At 43.3% G+C, this 18,243-nt stretch overlaps 1 protein-coding gene across 1 annotated transcript in view; it reads right to left on the reverse strand.

Moving 5' to 3' along the window:
• Positions 1-306: 306 nt before the first annotated feature.
• LOC111962030 (la-related protein 1) overlaps positions 307-18,243 on the reverse strand; it is an 87,338-nt gene continuing 69,401 nt past the window's right edge. The window contains exons 12-20 of the mRNA XM_070442924.1: positions 16,337-16,744; positions 14,537-14,660; positions 14,043-14,248; positions 13,664-13,770; positions 13,055-13,212; positions 12,440-12,584; positions 9,226-9,335; positions 8,856-8,983; positions 307-2,154 (exon numbers count right to left, since the gene is read on the reverse strand). Coding sequence (XP_070299025.1) covers positions 1,933-2,154; positions 8,856-8,983; positions 9,226-9,335; positions 12,440-12,584; positions 13,055-13,212; positions 13,664-13,770; positions 14,043-14,248; positions 14,537-14,660; positions 16,337-16,744 — 1,608 coding nt within the window. The 3' untranslated portion in view covers positions 307-1,932. The remainder of the gene's footprint in view (positions 2,155-8,855; positions 8,984-9,225; positions 9,336-12,439; positions 12,585-13,054; positions 13,213-13,663; positions 13,771-14,042; positions 14,249-14,536; positions 14,661-16,336; positions 16,745-18,243) is intronic.

Here is an 18,243-nt window from a genome sequence, read left to right on the forward strand (position 1 = left end):
CTTCATGTTTGTTTTAAATTTTAACACAGCGGAAATCCTGGAATTGATATTTAACTAAAGAGGACCATTACACTTTACACTGATCAATAACTAGTTAGGGGAAATATTTTGACTTTGGCTCATGATATGATTTGTGGAAAGTTTGAATTGCCGTGGCGTGAACACACTAGTGCTTCACATCATGCAATTTGTAAATGGAAATCATAAAAAATATTTTAAATCCTGCAAATTAGCTCCGATTTGAAAATGAACTTGTTCTGGAAACGTGTGATTTGTTGTTGCATTGAATGTCAGTTGACGACCGAATGAAAATGTCCCTTTATTTGTACTATACTATGTTCCCATTTCTGAAAGTCCAGAGGTTTCAACAAATGCATAGCAATACAGAGACATACCCACAGCATAGCAATACAGAGACATACCCACAGCATAGCAATACAGAGACATACCCACAGCATAGCCTAAATTCAGAGACATACCCACAGTCAAGCAATATCGAGACATAACCCACAGCATAGCAATACTGAGACATACCCACAGCATAGCAATACTGAGACATACCCACAGCATAGCAATACTGAGACATACCCACAGCATAGCAATACTGAGACATACCCACAGCATAGGTAGAAACACAGCAAATAAAAAAGCATTATAATTTCAGCCCATTTAAAATAAAAAATAAAAAGTATGTACACATGTAAGGCGAATATATAAACAATAAAACAAGTAGCCGGGAGGTGCAAGTTATCTTCTGTCCAATTCACATGAGTGAAGAAAAAAAATAAATCACTCATCTGTTTGATATCATCAGTCCTCTGTCGGATAAAGATGTTATCCACACTAGATTACTATAGTTTATATCTGACCGCATGTAGCTGTTCATGGGAATAGAACAGGTGGGTTGGGTTCAGGGGTCAGAAGGGAGACTGTCTGTCCATTGGTCGTACTCCTCCAGATGGACAGAGTAGAGCCTCTGGGGAAAGACATACGAGGGTGTGTGTGTGGAAGCGGTGGTGGGTTGCAATGTTATAGGCCATGCTAAGCTGCAGACTGAAACCCTGCCTTGTTCAGCCCTGGGAAGCAGGCCATTACCCCCCAAACATAACCCACCGCACATCTCCCCAAAGCAACCACCGCAGCACACCAGATCTACTGATAAACCTTCCCGCTCTTTTTTTCTTCTTCAAGTAATCCGGATTGGTGATTCCAGAGCCACAAATTGCAAACACACTGAGGGGTGGGCAAAGGGGGAGGCTTTATGACACTTGGAAGACAGTGTAGCAGGTTGCGTTGAAAACGGTTTGGCAGGGAGGGAGTCACTGAGTGGCCACTACTGTAGGTGGTGACCAATGTTGCATATTTGCAATTATCAATGCTGTACAATCGACATTACGGTGGCGGGGCACAAGTAAAGCAGAAAAAACATTAAAATAAGGCAACTTTCAATGATCTTGTTCATTTTTCATCATTTGGTTTGGTGTTCTTTCATCTATTTTTTTCTCCCTCTATTTTCTCTCTCGCGCAAAACAAGTTAAATATGTATTTTTCAAAGCATCATTTTCTAATCCACCAACTAGATGGTGTCAAGTGGAAAAGGGGGTTGGTCCATCAATAGAAAGGAATCACAAGGTTCGCAGTTGCCATCAAAAGTCCTCAGAAACCATGTCCATTCCCCACATTGTAACCACGGGAAATAATATATGCCAAGGTTTGCAAAATAAAATACTTTGTCCACTCCTTCAATAGTCATTCAGTTTCGTCTCTAATAAGTCAAAACCCTGGGTGTTTCAAACTAAATAAATCAAAATGGAAGAGCCTCGATTTATTCAAATCACAAGCCGTTCGTCAGAAAGTCATTCTCTCATTCTTGCGGCGCAGAAAATATTTAATGACGTTGAGTTGATCCAAGTGGCTGAGGGTTGTCTGGGGTTACTTTGGTGGCTGGGCGTCTGATGCGGTTGCCGAGGCCTGGGCTGCGGGTCGCTGGCTCTGGCTGCTGATTTTGGCATCCTCCCTGGTGGGGCCCTGGGCGAACGGGGCTGGGCTGAAGCCACTTTGGCTGTGGGGGCGGCTGGGGCCCTGGGAGGGGTGGCGGTGGCGACCGTCTCCGCTGGATGAGTGTCTCTTGCGGCCTCCCTCCTCCATTGGGGGCTGCAATGAAGGAAAATGGTGAGGTGTGGGATTAACTGGGACTCTACAGACGTTCTAAAAGGGCAATTCAACGTTAAAGGAATTACACTGAGTCAGATTATTCACTTTAAAATCTATGCTAAACAAAAACCATTGATTTCAAAGTTTAACAAAGCAATAAACTCTATGCACAAGGACTACTTTGAACATTTCACAAAAACACATTTACTGGATGAACTGTGCAGATGCAGTGTGGTAACAGAATTACGGTAAAATCTCCCTCAGTTTTCACGTGACCACATTTTTTCAAAACTTTGTTAAGTATCTGCTTCGAAATAAGATTCAAAAGATGTCTGCGGAAAGAATGGGGTGTCAGCTATGACATACAAATCAAAATGTACTTGTCACATGCTTCGTAAACAAGAGGTGTAGACTATCAGTGAAATTATTTCTTCCCAACAACGGAGAGAAAAATAATACCATGGCTATACACGGGGTACCAGTACCGACTCTGTGCAAGTGTACGAGGTAATTGACGTAGATAGTGCATTCGGAAAGTATTCAGACCCCTTTGTTACGTTGCAGCATTATTCTAAAATGGATTAAATAAAAATCCTCAATCTATACAAAGTACCCTATAATGACAAAAAACACGTTTTTTTATTCAAAGTAAAAAAGCAGAAATACCTTCTTTACATAAATATTCAGGCCCTTTGCTCGAAATTGAGCTCAGGTGAATCCTGTTTCCATTCACAATCCTTAAGATGTTTCTACAACTTGGAGTCCATCTATGGTAAATTCAATTGATTGGACATGATTTGGAAAGGCACACACCTGTCTATATAAGGTCCCACAGTTGACAGTGCATGTCAGAGCAAAACCCAAGCCATGAGGTTGAAGGAATTGTCTGCAGAGTTCCCGAGACAGGATTGTGTCGAGTCACAGATCTGGGGAAGGGCACACATTTTTTGGGGGCAGCATTGAAGGTCCCCAAGAACACAGTAGCCTCCATCATTCTTAAATGTAAGAAGTTTAAAACCACCAAGCCTCTTCCTAGAGCTGGCTGCCTGGCCAAACTGAGCAATCGGGGGAGAAGGGCCTTGGTCAGGGAGGTGGCCAAGAACCCAATGGTCACTCTGACAGAGCTCCAGAGTTCCTCTGTGGAGACAGGAGAACTTTACAGAAGGACAACCATCTCTGTAGCACTCCACAAAATCAGGCCTTTCTGGTAGATTGGCCAGACAGAAGCCACTCCTCAGTAAAAAGGCACATGACAGCCCGCTTGGAGTTTGCCAAAGGGTACCTAAAGGACTCTCAAAACATTCGAAAAAATATTCTCTGGTCTGATGAAACCAAGATTGAGCTCTTTGACCTGTATGCCAAGCATCACGACTGGAGGAAACCTGGCACCATCTAGCATGGTGGTGGCAGCATCATGCTGTGGGGATGTTTTTCAGCGACAGGGACTGGGATACAAGTCAGGATCGAGGCAAAGATGAACGGAGCAAATTACAGAGACATCCTTGATGAAAACCTGCTCCAGAGCGCTCATGACCTCAGACCGGGGCGAAGGTTCACCTTCCAACAGGACAATGACCCTAAGTACACAGCCAAGACAATGCAGGAGAGAGGCTTCGGGACAAGTCTCTGAATGTTCTTGAGTGGCCCAGTCGGAGCCCGGACTTGAACCCAATTATACATCTCTGGTGAGACCTGAAAATAGCTGTGCAGCGACGCTCCCCATCCAACCTGACAGAGCTTGAGAGGATCTGCAGAGAAGAATGGGAGAAACTCCCCAAATACAAGTGTGCCAAGCTTGTAGCGTCATACCCAAGAACACTCTAGGCTGTAACCGCTGCCAAAGGTGCTTCAACAAAGTACAGAGTAAAGGGTCTCAATACTTATGTAAATGTGATTTTTATTTAAATTTTTTGTGCATTTTTTTTTAAACCCAGTTTTTTCTTTGTCATTGAGGGGGGGGGGACAATTTAATCAATTGAGGCTGTTTTAATGAATAAGGTTGTAACGTAACAAAATGTGGAAAAAGTCAAGGGGTCTGAATAGACCGTATGCACACTACTAGTCAAAAGTTTTAGAACACCTACTCATTCAAGTTTTTTTTTTGGTTCAATCCGCAGTGTCTGTGAGATGTGGTGTGGATGAACGGATGATCTCCGCAAGTGTATTTCCCACCGTAAAGCATGGAGGAGGTGGTGTTATGGTGTTTGGGTGCTTTGCTGGTGACACTGTCAGTGATTTAATTAGAAAGCACACTTAACCAGCATGGCTAACACAGCATTCTGCACCGATATGCACCGATATGCAATCCCATCTGGTTTGGGCTTAGTGGGACTATCATTTGTCTTTCAACAGGACAATGACCCAACATACCTCCAGGCTGTGTAAGGGCTATTTTACCAAGAAGGAGAGTGATGGAGTGCTGCATCAGATGACCTGGCCTCCACAATCCCCCGACCACAACCAAATTGAGATGGTTTGGGATGAGTCGGACCGCAGAGTGAAGGAAAAGCAGCCAACAAGTGCTCAGCATATGTGGGAACTCCTTCAAGACTGTTGGAAAAGCATTCCAGGTGAAGCTGGTTGAGAGAATGCCAAGAGTGTGCAAAGCTGTCATCAAGGCAAAGGGCTATTTGAAGAATCTCAAATATAAAATATATTTTGATTTGTGTAACACTTTTTTGGTTACTACATGATTCCATATGTGTTGTTTTGATGTCTTCACCATTATCCTACAATGTAGAAAATGGTAAAAAAAAGAAAAGAAAAACCCTTGAATCAGTAGGTGTTCTAAAACCTTTGACCGGTAGTGTACATATAGGTAGGGGTAAAGTGACTAGGCAACAGGATAGATAATAAGCAGTAGCAGCAGCATATGTGATAAGTCAAGAGTTAGTGGAAAAGGGGGTCAATGCATATAGTTCGGGTAGCAATTTGGTTAACTATTTAGCAGTCTTATGACACCTTGAGTTGGAACATTTTTATTTTGGTTATTGAACTACAGTAGGTGAAGTGTATTTACATCCGGTAACAGAATTATGGTAACGGATTTACATAACGGGTCCCTGATCTGTACTATACAAAAATGAAAATTATGGCAATGAATATCACTCTATTTGTGGTGATGTATCCTGAATAGGTACACAAAAAGGTAGAAATATGCATATTTGGTTATTCATCAATACACTGGCTGTTATTGTAATGAGCTCTGCCCCTAAACAAGACCACATTTGGTTGGTCCGGACAAGGCCAAATCTTAAACAATCAGACATCTACGTTTCACAAATTTGGCCATATTAGTAAAGCACAGTAGATATATTCAGTACAAGACAGTACATTACTGTACTCTATGAACGTGTGCTGTACTTAACTCTACTTTTCTATACGGCTGTACTGCGCTCTAAAGTACTGTCCAAACTTGTGAAACATCGATGTTTATGGACTGACCAAAATTCAACAACTTTTCAAAGTCAATGGACGTCCGGTGTCGGTGCTCAGTTGGTGAGGATGCTTGCTACAGTAAATGGAAACAGAGTAGGTGGTAGGTGTCATTGAGCCGCGAGAGCTGACATTAACTGGAGAGAGAGAAAGAGGAGAGAGAGGGAGGGGTTGTTCACAGTCTTGTTTTGACCAACAGACGACAGAAAGAGGAAACATAACAGTATGCGAGTAGAAGGGAGGACAATAGCAGGTGACCCAACTGTGGTTTGTGACTAGTAGGATTCCCAATTGTAGCTAATTCACTTGCAGTAATTCTGTTACAGATTTGGTAACAGAATAACGAGTTTTAATCACTTAATAATTCATACACTTGATGTCAGTAAAAACACTAACTAATTGTTAGGTCAACCTTTACTTGTTACTTCTGTGAACATTCATTATCCTCCCTCATGAGGGAGAGAAATGTGAAAATATCTTAAATATATATGTGGGTTTTTGGTAACGGAATTACAAGGCACAGGGCAATGTTTCCTAATCTTACAGAAGGCAAATCATTTATCCAAAACGAAATATAAGTGTTGAAATTACTTCAACATGATTGTGTCTTTGATCCCTTTTCCATTGGTTTGACCAGAATGCAAAGCCTTTGCTTATTCCACATTGTTAGGATGGAATATGGTTTAAAAAATGTATATATGCCTTCATTTCTCAATTATATAGACTCTTGGCTTTCATTTGACATGCTCCTATGAACTTCACATGTTGGTGCTCATGGGTCCTTTTACATGGAAATGCCCCTTACAGGTCGTTCTGTAACAAAGTCTGTCTCAAATGGCACCCTATTCCCTATATAGTGCACTACTTTGACCAGAGCCCTATGTGCCCTGCTCAAAAGTAGTGCACTATGTAAGGAACAGGGTGCCATTTGCGATGCAACCAAAGAGTACAGGGTGAACAGGGCAGGCCTGTTCTTTGTTAAAGGGATACTGAGAGAAGTGTGTATTTTTATTTCTCGGCATGCAGTTTGGAGATTGAAGTTAGCATATTGTTAGCTTAGCTGAAAGTCGCCAGCTCCTCTCAAAAGCAGAGGTAAAAACCGTGTGGTTGGTCATTTACAGTCTTATAAAGCTGATGGTAATCAAATCAAATGTTATTTCGTCACATGCGCCGAATACAACAGGTATACAAATACAACCTTAGAGTGAAATGCTTACTTTACAAGCCCTTAACCAACAACGCAGTTCAAAGAAATAAGTGTTATATCGATGTTATAAAATTGTTAATTTCACTGATAATCATAACAAATGGAATTCTATCCACTTCCTCATTCTTTCCCCGTTATCGCATAAATATTTATAGAGGTCGCAACGTTTTCACCTGTCCCATTATGGCTTCTGAGCGCACGGGCAGCACCCTTGACAAATAACCCATGGGGGTGGCAGTTAGGATCGTTGGGCCAGTAACCGAAAGGTTGCTGGATCGAATCCCCGAGCCGACAAGGTGAAAATCTATTCTGCCCTTGAGCAAGGCAATTACACTTAATTGCTCCAGGGTCGCCCTCAATAATGGCTGAAATTCTCCAAAGGTGTCTCAGAGGGAGTGGGATTTGCCAAAAAATACGTTTCCATTTCACACCCAACACTTGTACAGTTTACCACCTTGTACATACATTGAAACAGYACTATATAAGCACCACCTAACTATTCTATTATTAAATACAACTTTGATATTAGGTATGTCTTAACGTTTAAACAGCAAAGAATACATCTAAAAATGACGTGAATTCACAATTCAGATATTTTCCTGCGTATGACCGCTAGGGGGCAATGCAGTTCAATCTACCGCTGACCTGGCTACCTACCAGACGGTCGTCACCATTTACTACAGCAACAAAGTCACGAAGCCTGCAAATTTCTACAATTGATCTTCTTAAAATGTGATTTTAAACCTAATGTTAACCTTACGCATAACCCTAAATGAAGACCAAAAACACATTTTTGTTTTCATGTGAATTTACGATATATCCAATTTGAACTTTGTGGCTGTGCTATCTAGTGGAAACACTACAACAATGGTAGTTAATGCCATTTTAGGTTCTCTGCTGTGTGCCTCGCCATGTTCTCAGTTGTCAGTAGTGACGGGACTTCATTGTAGGCCTACTTGCATAACAATCATTGTACTATTTCATGTCATCTTGTGGTCTGCTTCTAGACATGCCATTAGGGCAACATTGACCGACATCCTCGACCATTGACAAATGGTGCATATCAACTGCAATCATTTCTATAAACAGCGCTGTGATTCTTTCACTCTATTCCTTATCGCAATGCTGCCAGCAACCGGTTGAGTCTCAAGGTGCCTCCCTTTCAGCATTGCACCTGTACTGTCACTGATGCTTATTTCCACCTCGCTAAGTTCACATTTCACAACCTTCTCATTTAACTTCTTAAAGTATTGGCGTACAGGACCTCGCTGCCGCCACTTCCCTGTCTCACTCTGCCATTTTTTGTCAACGGTAAATGAGGATGACGTGCGGAACGCTTTATATCCGTGGCAAATCATTTTAAAGATACCCATCTCCTCCTACTAACTTTGCAGCATCGTTGCATTAGGTGTTGGTTTAATTTAACATGTCCCCTTTATGATGATGATTGGGACCTGTTAGTGGTGGTTGTAATAACTGCACTGTGATTTTAGTTGTCAACAACAACAAAAAGTTTGGGATTTTTTTCTAAATCTTAATGGTCCAAATTTTGTTTAAACGTCACACCCCTACTCTAAACATCTCTATGCAACAGGGATTATTTTAATGTTAACAAACCCACTTGCTCAGTACTTCCACCCTACAAAAGCTTGACGAAGCATGATAGCCCTCACGTAGCCAGCAGTGAAAAAGTTGTAGTAAAGGTGTCTAAACGTGTACTTTGACAGGTTTCACTAGTAGTAAAAAGTAGAAGAGAACATGTAACTGACAGGTTTCACTAGTAGTAAAAAGTAGAAGAGAACATGTAACTGACAGGTTTCACTAGTAGTAAAAAGTAGAAGAGAACATGTAACTGACAGGTTTCACTAGTAGTAAAAAGTAGAAGAGAACATGTAACTTTGACAGGTTTCACTAGTAGTAAAAAGTAGAAGAGAACATGTAACTGACAGGTTTCACTAGTAGTAAAAAGTAGAAGAGAACATGTAACTTTGACAGGTTTCACGAGTAGTAAAAAGTAGAAGAGAACATGTAACTTTCTTAGACAGGTTTCCCTACTTACATCGATTCTGAAATCCTCGAGACGCTTAAACTTGCTCAAGCACTCCTGCAGCTTGGGGTCGATCCCCATGTTCTTGTTTTTGGAGTATTTAAGAAATGCCCAAAACTTCTCAAGTCCATACAGCTGGCCTGTGGGAGATGGGGACACAGAGACAGGCAGGTGTTAGGGAGAAGTCTAAGCCTACGTCCCAAATAGCACCCTATTCCCTATCTAAGGCTCTGGTCAAAAGTAGTGCACTATATGGGGAATATGGTTCCATTTGGTACACAGAATGTACTCATTGTGGAGGAACAGTAGTAACCAAATCGAGAGTTACTGCGCTGTGTGAATGTGTATGGTTGAGGTTCCTTCCGTAGGTGATGCATCTCACCAGCTTCGTAGTCTTTCATGGTCTCCTCCTGGAAGTCCTTGAAAATGTTTGGCCTGAATTTCCTTTCCAGTCCGTAACTGTAGTACCTGAACAGGCACTCCAAACCGTACCTGCAATACAGACAACAGGTATTAATCAGCTGTGTGTGGTGATCGAGCAGACTAAACAAACACCCATTTACTAACACTGGTAGTGGTACTCGAATTTGGTACTGTAATTTTCTATTCACCCTGACTGTCTAGCTTTTATTTTGGTGATTGTTAGTTCTTAAAGATTATAAAAACTCAGCAAAAAAAAGATACATCCCTTTTCAGGACCATGTCTTTCAAAGATCATTCGTAAAAATCCAAATAACTTCACAGATTTTCATTGTAAATGGTTTGAACACTTTTTCCCATGCTTGTTGAATGAACCATAAACAATTAATGAACATGCACCTGTGGAACGGTCGTTAAGACACTAACAGCTTACAGACGGTAGGCAATTAAGGTCACAGTTATGAAAACTTAGGACACTAAAAAGGCCTTTCTACTGACTGAAAAACACCAAAAGAAAGATTCCCAGGGTCCCTGCTCATCTTCGTGAACATGCCTTAGGCATGCTGCAAGGAGGCATGAGGACTGCAGATGTGGCCGGGGCAATAAATTGCAATGTCCGTACTGTGAGACGCCTAAGACAGCGCTACAGAGAGACAGGACGGAAAGCTGATTGTCCTCGCAGTGGCAGACCACGTAACACCTGCACAGGATCGGTACATCCGAATATCACACCAGAGGGACAGGTACAGGATGGCAACAACAACTGCCCGAGTTACACCAGGAATGCACAATCCCTCCATCAGTGCTCAGACTGTCCGCAATAGGCTGAGAGAGGCTGGACTGAGGGCTTGTAGGCCTGTTTTAAGGCAGGTCCTCACCAGACAACACCGGCAACAATGTTGCCTATGGGTACAAACCCACCGTCGCTGGACCAGACAGGACTGGTAAAAAGTGCTCTTAACTGACGAGTCGCAGTTTTGTCTCACCAGAGGTGATGGTCGGATTCGCATTTATCGTTGAAGGAATGAGCGTTGCACCGAGGACTGTACTCTGGAGCGGGATCGATTTGGAGGTGGAGGGTCGTCATGGTCTGGGGCGGTGTGTCACAGCATCATCAGACTGAGCTTGTCGTCATTGCAGGTAATCTCAACGCTGTGCGTTACAGGGAAGACATCCTCCTTCCTCATGTGGTAACCTTCCTGCAGGCTCATCCTGACATGACCCTCCAGCATGACAATGCCACTAGCCATACTGCTCGTTCTGTGCGTGATTTCCTGCAAGACAGGAATGTCAGTGACCTGCCATGGCCAGCGAAGAGCCCGGATCTCAATCCCATTGAGCACGTCTGGGACCTGTTGAATCGGAGGGTGAGGGCTAGGGCCATTCCCCCTAAAATGTCTGAGAACTTGCAGGTGCCTTGGTGGAAGAGGGGGGGTAACATCTCACAGAAAGAACTGGAAAATCTGGTGCAGTCCATGAGGAGCTGCACTGCAGTACTTAATGCAGCTGGTGGCCACACCAGATACTGACTGTTACTTTTTATTTTGACCCCCGCTTTGTTTAGGGACACAATATTCCATTTCTGTTAGCCACATGTCTGTGGAACTTGTTCAGTTGTTGAATCTTGTTATGTTCATACAAATATTTACATGTTAAGTTTACTGAAAATAAATGCAGTTGACAGTGAGAAGACTTTTCTTTTTTTGCTGAGTCTATTATGAAAAAAATACACTGAACAAAAATATAAATGCACCGATTTTACTGAGTTACAATTAAATAAGGAAATCAGTCAATTGAAATACATTCATTAGGCCCTGATCTATGGATTTCACATGACTGGGAATACAGATATGCACCTGTTGGTCACAGATACCTTAAAAAAGGATGGGGGCATGGATACATTTTTTTTTTTTTTTTTTTAAGTCAGTATCTGGTGTGACCACCATTTGCCTAATGCAGCACGACACATTTCCTTTGCATAGAGTTGATCAGGCTGTTAATTGTGGCCTGTGGAATGTTGTCCCACTCTTCAATGGCTGTGCATAGTTGCTGGATATTGTCGGGAACTGGAACATGCTGTCGTACATGTCGGTCCAGAGCATCCCAAACCCGGGATTCATCCGGGAAGAGCACACTTCTCCAGCGAGCCAGTGGCCATCGAAGGTGAGCATTTTCCCACTGAAGTCGGTTATGATGCCGAACTGCAGTCTGGTCAAGACCCCGGTGAGTTTGACGAGCATGCAGATAAGCTTGGACAGCTGATAGTTTGTGCAGAAATTCTTTGGTAGTGCAAACCCAAAGTTTCATCAGCTGTCCGAGTGGCAGGTCTCAGATGATCCCGCAGGTGAAGAAGCCAGCTGTGGTTGAGGCTGGTTGGACGTACTGCCAAATTCTCGAAAACATTGGAGGTGGCTTATAGTAGAGAAATGAACATTAAAGTCTCCGGCAACAGCTGTGGTGAACATTCCTGCAGTCAGCATGCCAATAGCGCGCTTCCTCAAAACTTGAGACATCTATGGCAATGTGTTGTGTGACAAAACTGCACATTTTAGAGTGACCTTTTGTTTTATTGATCATGCTGTTTAAATCAGCTTTTCGATATGCCACACCTTTCAGATGGATGGATTATCTTGACAAAGGAGAAACGCTCACTAAACAGGGATGTACACAACATTTGAGAGAAATAATGTTTTGGGCATATGGAAAATGTCTGGGTTCTTTTATTTCAGCTCATGAAACATGGGACCAACACTTTACATGTTGCCTTTATATTGTAGTTCAGTAGGTCCATTATCTTTTCTACATACTTTATATCTGGTTTTAGTTGTTTAAGCTTACACAAAAAGGTTTTTTCTTTTTTCTGAAAAATTATTTTGTACACTGTTTAGAGGGCCCCCCCAAAAAAGCTTAGGCGGACCACCCAAGAATTTCATTGGCAGAAAAATCCCTGTGCTTGATTTAGTCAGGTGTGTTAGAGCAGGGCTTGAACAAGTGTCTGCCCCTGTTAAATCCCCTTCCCAAACACAATTTTAGGCCCAAATAATTTTAAGGGTCAAGAGCCTTCACATATTGCGTTCTCCTTGCCCAACACGCAATTTTAGGCTCTTTACAATCAAAGTTCTGTGTATAATTGGTAGATTGGTAAGTATTAAGCAAAGAATGAAATGAAGCATTACCTGTATCCCTCCTTGCCGTCCTCCACCACCAGCTGTCTGAACTCCTCGTACATCTTCCTGTTGAAGTGATCCCTCAGGAAGAACGACCAGAAACGGAACAGCGTGTTCATCTCCTGAGATTGGCCGATGCCCAACCGCTTGCGTTCTGTGATTAGTGGGGTGGAGGGGTGAAGGGTCAGACAGACACTGTGTCCCAAATGCCACCCTAGTCCCTATATTTTCAAAAGTAGTGCACTATGTAGGCAATTTGACCATTTGGGATGCACCCTGTGTGACAAAGCAAGCAACAGCTATTGTTTCTATACGCAGTGTTCCTAACTATTTACACACAAGTATAATGTGACGTGTGTGACTTCACTTTCTAGTCTCTGAATAGGAGAGAGTAAACAATGGAAGAGGTATATGAAATGGTGTGGGTCATTTTTTGAAATGGCAAAGGCTCTATGGAATCTACTGTGTAAGCGCGTGAATGAGTGACCGCGCCTGCGCGTGAATGAGTGACCGCGCCTGCGCGTGAATGAGTGACCACAATTAATGAATATGTCTGTGTGAATGAATGAATATATCTGTGTGTGATCTTTGTTCAGGGAAAAATATATGGGTATCTATGAGTACCGTTTAGGCAGCGTCGACGGTACTTGTGATAAACGTGTTGCGTGAAGCCGTTCTCCTTGAGCAACTCGTGGGAGGGGTGCTGGAAATTGGGGAGCGACTGGGGGGTGCAGCCAATTCCCCCCAACGCAGGTGTACCCTCTGAGGGGCTGGCATTGGAGCTGGAGAGAGAGGGAAGAGGAGTMATTAAACGCACATACAAACACCACTGACAAATTAAGCCTGTATGAAATGGGTGTAAGTCAGCATTTTTCAAACTCTGTCTTGGGGACCCCAAGGTGTGCACATTTTGGTTTTTGCCCCAGTACTACACAGCAGATTCAAATAACCAACTCATCATTGGGATGTGATTGTTTGAGTCAGCTGTGTAGTGCTGGGGGGGAGAAGATGAAAACATGTACCCCTTGGGGTCCCCAGGACCGAGTTTGGGAAACGCTGGTGTAGGTACAGCATTGGTAAGTACATGGACCAATGTGTAAGTGATAAACAATTCTGTACGACTTCAACAATTCTTATTGCACTAGAATGTTCTAAAGAAGACATAAAAATACTTTTGTAGTAATATGAACAAGTGCACACGTTAGCAACAGGAGATGAGGGGACTTGACTCACCTGACGGAGGCGGTGCGAGATCGGTGCTCCCGCGAGTCCATCACCCAGCCAACGTGGCACTCCATGGGGGGGTTGGAGCTGTGCCTGGTCTTCCTTTTCCTGGGGGTCTGGAGACAGAGGGGGATAGAGAGAGGACAGTTGACCAAACAGTACCCACAGCAGTCAAGACGCCCAGACCCAAATCCACCCCTAGTCGGAGGTTTCAGATGTAAATGAAAGACACTTCACAAATTAAATGTATTAGCATAAATAGAGGAGCAGTGTGGCGCCTGACAGATGTCAGATATGTCAAAATCAATAACCAATAGAGAACTGTACCCTGGTAGATCTACGGGATGTGGGTAAGTCTAAGCAAAAATGTCCGAAACAAAATTGTTACCTTGGCGTCGACGGGCCGGCTCTCCTTCACAACAGGGTAGAAACGGGGCGTCATGGCGGGGTCCTTCCGGTGCGGGGTGCGAGGCGTGCGGGGTGTCCGGGCACTGCGGTAGTTGGGCGAGTCAGGTACAGTAGTCGGGAGGGAGCGTGCTATTGTGGAAGGCTCAGGGGCACCGAACAGTTTGTTCGCCAAGGCGTCTACGGGAACTGAGAGATGAGTCACGTGTTCATATGGGTCACTTCTGTATCACAGCTTCAATATGCACATGAATAAGACTTACGTGGAGGTATTCCTATAGCTTGTCGGTGTTGTAAAGGCATAGAAACACCAATTTATTCAATGTATTATTCTGCTCTCTATATCTGGTGTTATTTCCCCAATGTTGGTTCAGTAGAGTGGTTGTGTTTGGCATGTGATTAAGCCATAGCTGTGTGACCCCACCCGTCTTAGTAAGAGGTCTGCGTCTCATCCGCTCATGTGTCTGTGGTACTCACTCTGCTGGGGCTTTGGGGGTCCAGGGGGCACCTCCTGGTTGGGGTCGACGGGGGGCTCTGGGGTCAGGCAGTCAAACTCCTCTCGGCTGATCAGGTGAACCTTTTTGAAGTTCTCCACCTCTTGCTGCAGAGACAACCACATGACAGGGAGGCTCAGTGAAACAGCGGTGGTAAACTCAATGGGCTGGTTCGTTTCAGGGAGGCAGATCTAGTCCTAGAATAAAAAAGCATGTACAATGGAGATTTTCCATGGAAAGTGCATCTTAGTGAAAAGGTCTTCACGGGTCCTGGTTGACACGATATACCCGAGACCCAACCAAAATTCTAACTTGTCCCTCGGGACCGGGTCCTGTTTGATTGTCATCGGGTCTATGTAACTACAGCGGTTAGACCCGAATGGACCTGACCACAGCTCTGCATAGCTTAAAGCATATTTATTTTCCACTAATAAGGTGCATTTATTTACTTATAGATGGCCCAATCTAGACCCGGATCCGTTAGGGTTCAGGTCGGGTCTATGGTGTTGTCCTCTGGGCCATTCGGGTTTGGATCTGATTGTCCTCGGGTCCGTTCGGTCGCCATTTAAATTTTTACGATCGGGTCAGGTCCAATTGTCCTTGGGTCCATTTAGATCCAGAGACCTCTACTTAGTCCAGGACTAGCCTTTATTTGTGTCCGATAAATCGTGCCAATATCAATCAGACCAGGTGATGAACATTCAAAAGCAAAACACTTGATCATGTGATCATTTACACCGCCTCATTGCATGTCCAAAAAACTGTTTTTATTCCAAGAGTCAAACAAAAGATGGGGGGGGGGGGGGGGGGTGTGGGAACATCTAGATATGTATAAGAGATCTGTGTAGCGTAATGTACCTTCGTCAAAGTTTGGCAACGGTCAGACACGCACCAACATGGCATGGTGACCAAGAATACTACAAGGCTATATTAACTTGGAAGTTCGATGAAGGCTCTATTTCAAACTGGGGCTTTGTCAACAGTAACAACCTCCAAACACAACACAGAACCCCTGTCTCTTATACACATCTAGATGTGTATAAGAGACAGACCCTCTACTTTACTCAGACAAAACTGGTATAAAAATAACAAAATTATAGGAACTAAACTAGAACTTGACTTCTACACACTGAGCTTTTGTCGCAAATGGCACCCTATTGCCTATATAGTGCATTACTTTTGAACAGGGCCCATACATTTCTGGTAGTGCAGTAAATAGGGTACCATTTTGGATGCAACCTAGGAAACAAGACTTACTTTTCAAGCGCGAGCCATCTCTGACCTAGTTACCTCTGAAGACATCTGAAGAGCCATTTTCCCCCTTGAAACCCACTCCACAGAGCCCTTAGCTAGGCAGACGCAGCCCAGATAGGGTTTATTTATTAACACACCACTGGATGGGGGGGGGGGGGGCACGTAAACGGCAAAAGTGCCCTGCCACAATGGGAGCGGGGACAAAAACCGCCCACTTAAGTTATATCAGTGATACGCGGTTGTTCATAACCAATTGGTTTATTATTGTTCTGCATTTGTTGTTGTTTTTTTAAATCTCTGAATAGTGACTGTCACAACAAGAGTATTTTGTTTAAATGGTTTCCGGGCCTGGTGGAAACTAGGCACATGCCTCATTTAACTAGAGAATCTGGAATTACTTAGGCTGTCCCCAAATAGTTAGTTACTATTCTGATATCCATCCTCACAGTCCTCAAATTAACGCACCAATTCTAGATAAGAGTGCTTGCTACCTGACTACAGAGTTAAAATCAAAGTGAAAGGGACTGACCTTGATGGTGGCGTACTCGGGTTCGTAGTTGTCATCCCACAGGCCCGCTTCGTAGTAGTACAGGCCGTCGTTGATCACCTTCACCAGCTCATTGGTCAGCTTGGAGCGCGACGTGTGGTGGCCCGTGCGGTCACCCCCTGGGTGCTTGCGCAGATAGGGCGGCGTCTGTGTCACAATGAGGATCTTGTTGACGTCGTTGTCGGCGATCTCGCAGTCCGAGTCCTCATCGGACCAGTCGGTAAATGTGTTCCTGCGGCCATCCATCTGCTCCATCTCCTCGTCAAACATGAAGTCCAGCTCCTCGGGCTCATCCTGCTCCTCCTTGGCTGAGGCGGTGGAGGGGACCAGGCTGAGGCCGGCCTTGGGCACCGGGGAGAGAGCGTCTTCGTTCTGCTGCAACGAAGGGGTCTACCGTCAGTCAACGTCCATGGGAGGAGGCGTGGAGAGATGGATGGGTGCCAAGGTGGAGAGGGAGACAAGGAAGTAGAGAAAGGGCAATGTAGAGGTATGGAGCAGGCAGACAGTCATACTGTATACAGGCAGGGACACCATGAAGAGGGTGCTGGTGAGAGGATGAATAGATAACACCACGGGCAGGGGGGATGGACTGGTGATGAACAGCAACATATTGAACATACCCCAAATGGCAACCTATTCCCTATGTAGTGCACTACTTTGAACAAACGCTTTGGTCTATGCCTACTACCTGGCAAAATTAGATCATGATTACTTGCATCAATCCAGTGGCGCTTTGTTTAGCAAACTGCAATCGCATGTGCACTACAAAAACACCCTAATCAAACAAATCCCTGGCTGGTGAGCACTTGAATTAAAGGGTATCTACACCAAAAAATAAAAATTTCTTAGATTTTTCCCAGACCTCAAAAGTGGTCACCTGATTTAGGTTTAGGCATTGCTGTGGACTTAAAGCTGCACTATTCAGAAATTGTTCTGCCATTTTCTGGTTGCAAAAGTTCTAATAGATTTCAGACTCTACAATTATTATATTGTAGAGATTCATAGTACCATCTAAACCACTGTGAAAGATATTTTCCAAAACCAAAAATATTGTATTTTCAGCTGTTTGAAGCTGGTGTACAAACCGAAAGTAAAAGACAAAAACAAAACTTAAGAACGGGAAGCATAGAAATAGCGCACACAAAACTGCTTCTTAGACTTGTTTTCAATGAGAATGACAGATCTATAAACACACCTTTCCATGTGAATTTGATGTCATCAAAAAAGTTACATATTGCAGCTTTAAAACATTACATTGTTGTTTTTCTATTAAAAAAGGTGTAATTTTGAGAACAATCCCCCACACATAGGGGTGCAAAGGTTCCGTAAATTTCCCCAAAAAATTCATGCGAAGTTAAAGCCAGGGAATTTAGATTAAATTCTTTAAAAAAAGTTAGCTTATAACAGTGAACCTTTTTTTGTGGGCTACACAAGGCAATTCTAGGTCTTGTGGCATATTTTGGTTAAACTATCCCCAATTCAATGGAATTGCAACCATCTACATGCACAGTGCATTCTTCCATCACATGTACAGCTGATTCTCAAGATCTTGCACACTAATGAGATGCTATTGAGCCCACACTACTACACTGTTTGGGCCAAGGACTACATGCTTTCTGGTAAGTTTTGGTTACAATACTGGGTGGGGTGAAAATATTTTATATGACATACATTATTTTTTGTTATCTAGTAAATAGTTGCCAACAGCAAAGTGTGTTAAAACAATTTCTGCTAGTTAGTTTTTGCTTGTTTGAGCCTGCTAACTGAGGAGTGTTAATTCACCTGTTTCTATACATGCTTCATTTTAAAACATTTATCTTACAAAGGGGTTGTTTAATCTAACTGCTTAACTATTTATCTGTACATGGAATTGTATTTGTTTGTTTTTT

Source organism: Salvelinus sp. IW2-2015, linkage group LG4q.1:29, assembly GCF_002910315.2.
Source record: "Salvelinus sp. IW2-2015 linkage group LG4q.1:29, ASM291031v2, whole genome shotgun sequence".
Taxonomy (NCBI): Eukaryota; Metazoa; Chordata; class Actinopteri; order Salmoniformes; family Salmonidae; genus Salvelinus; species Salvelinus sp. IW2-2015.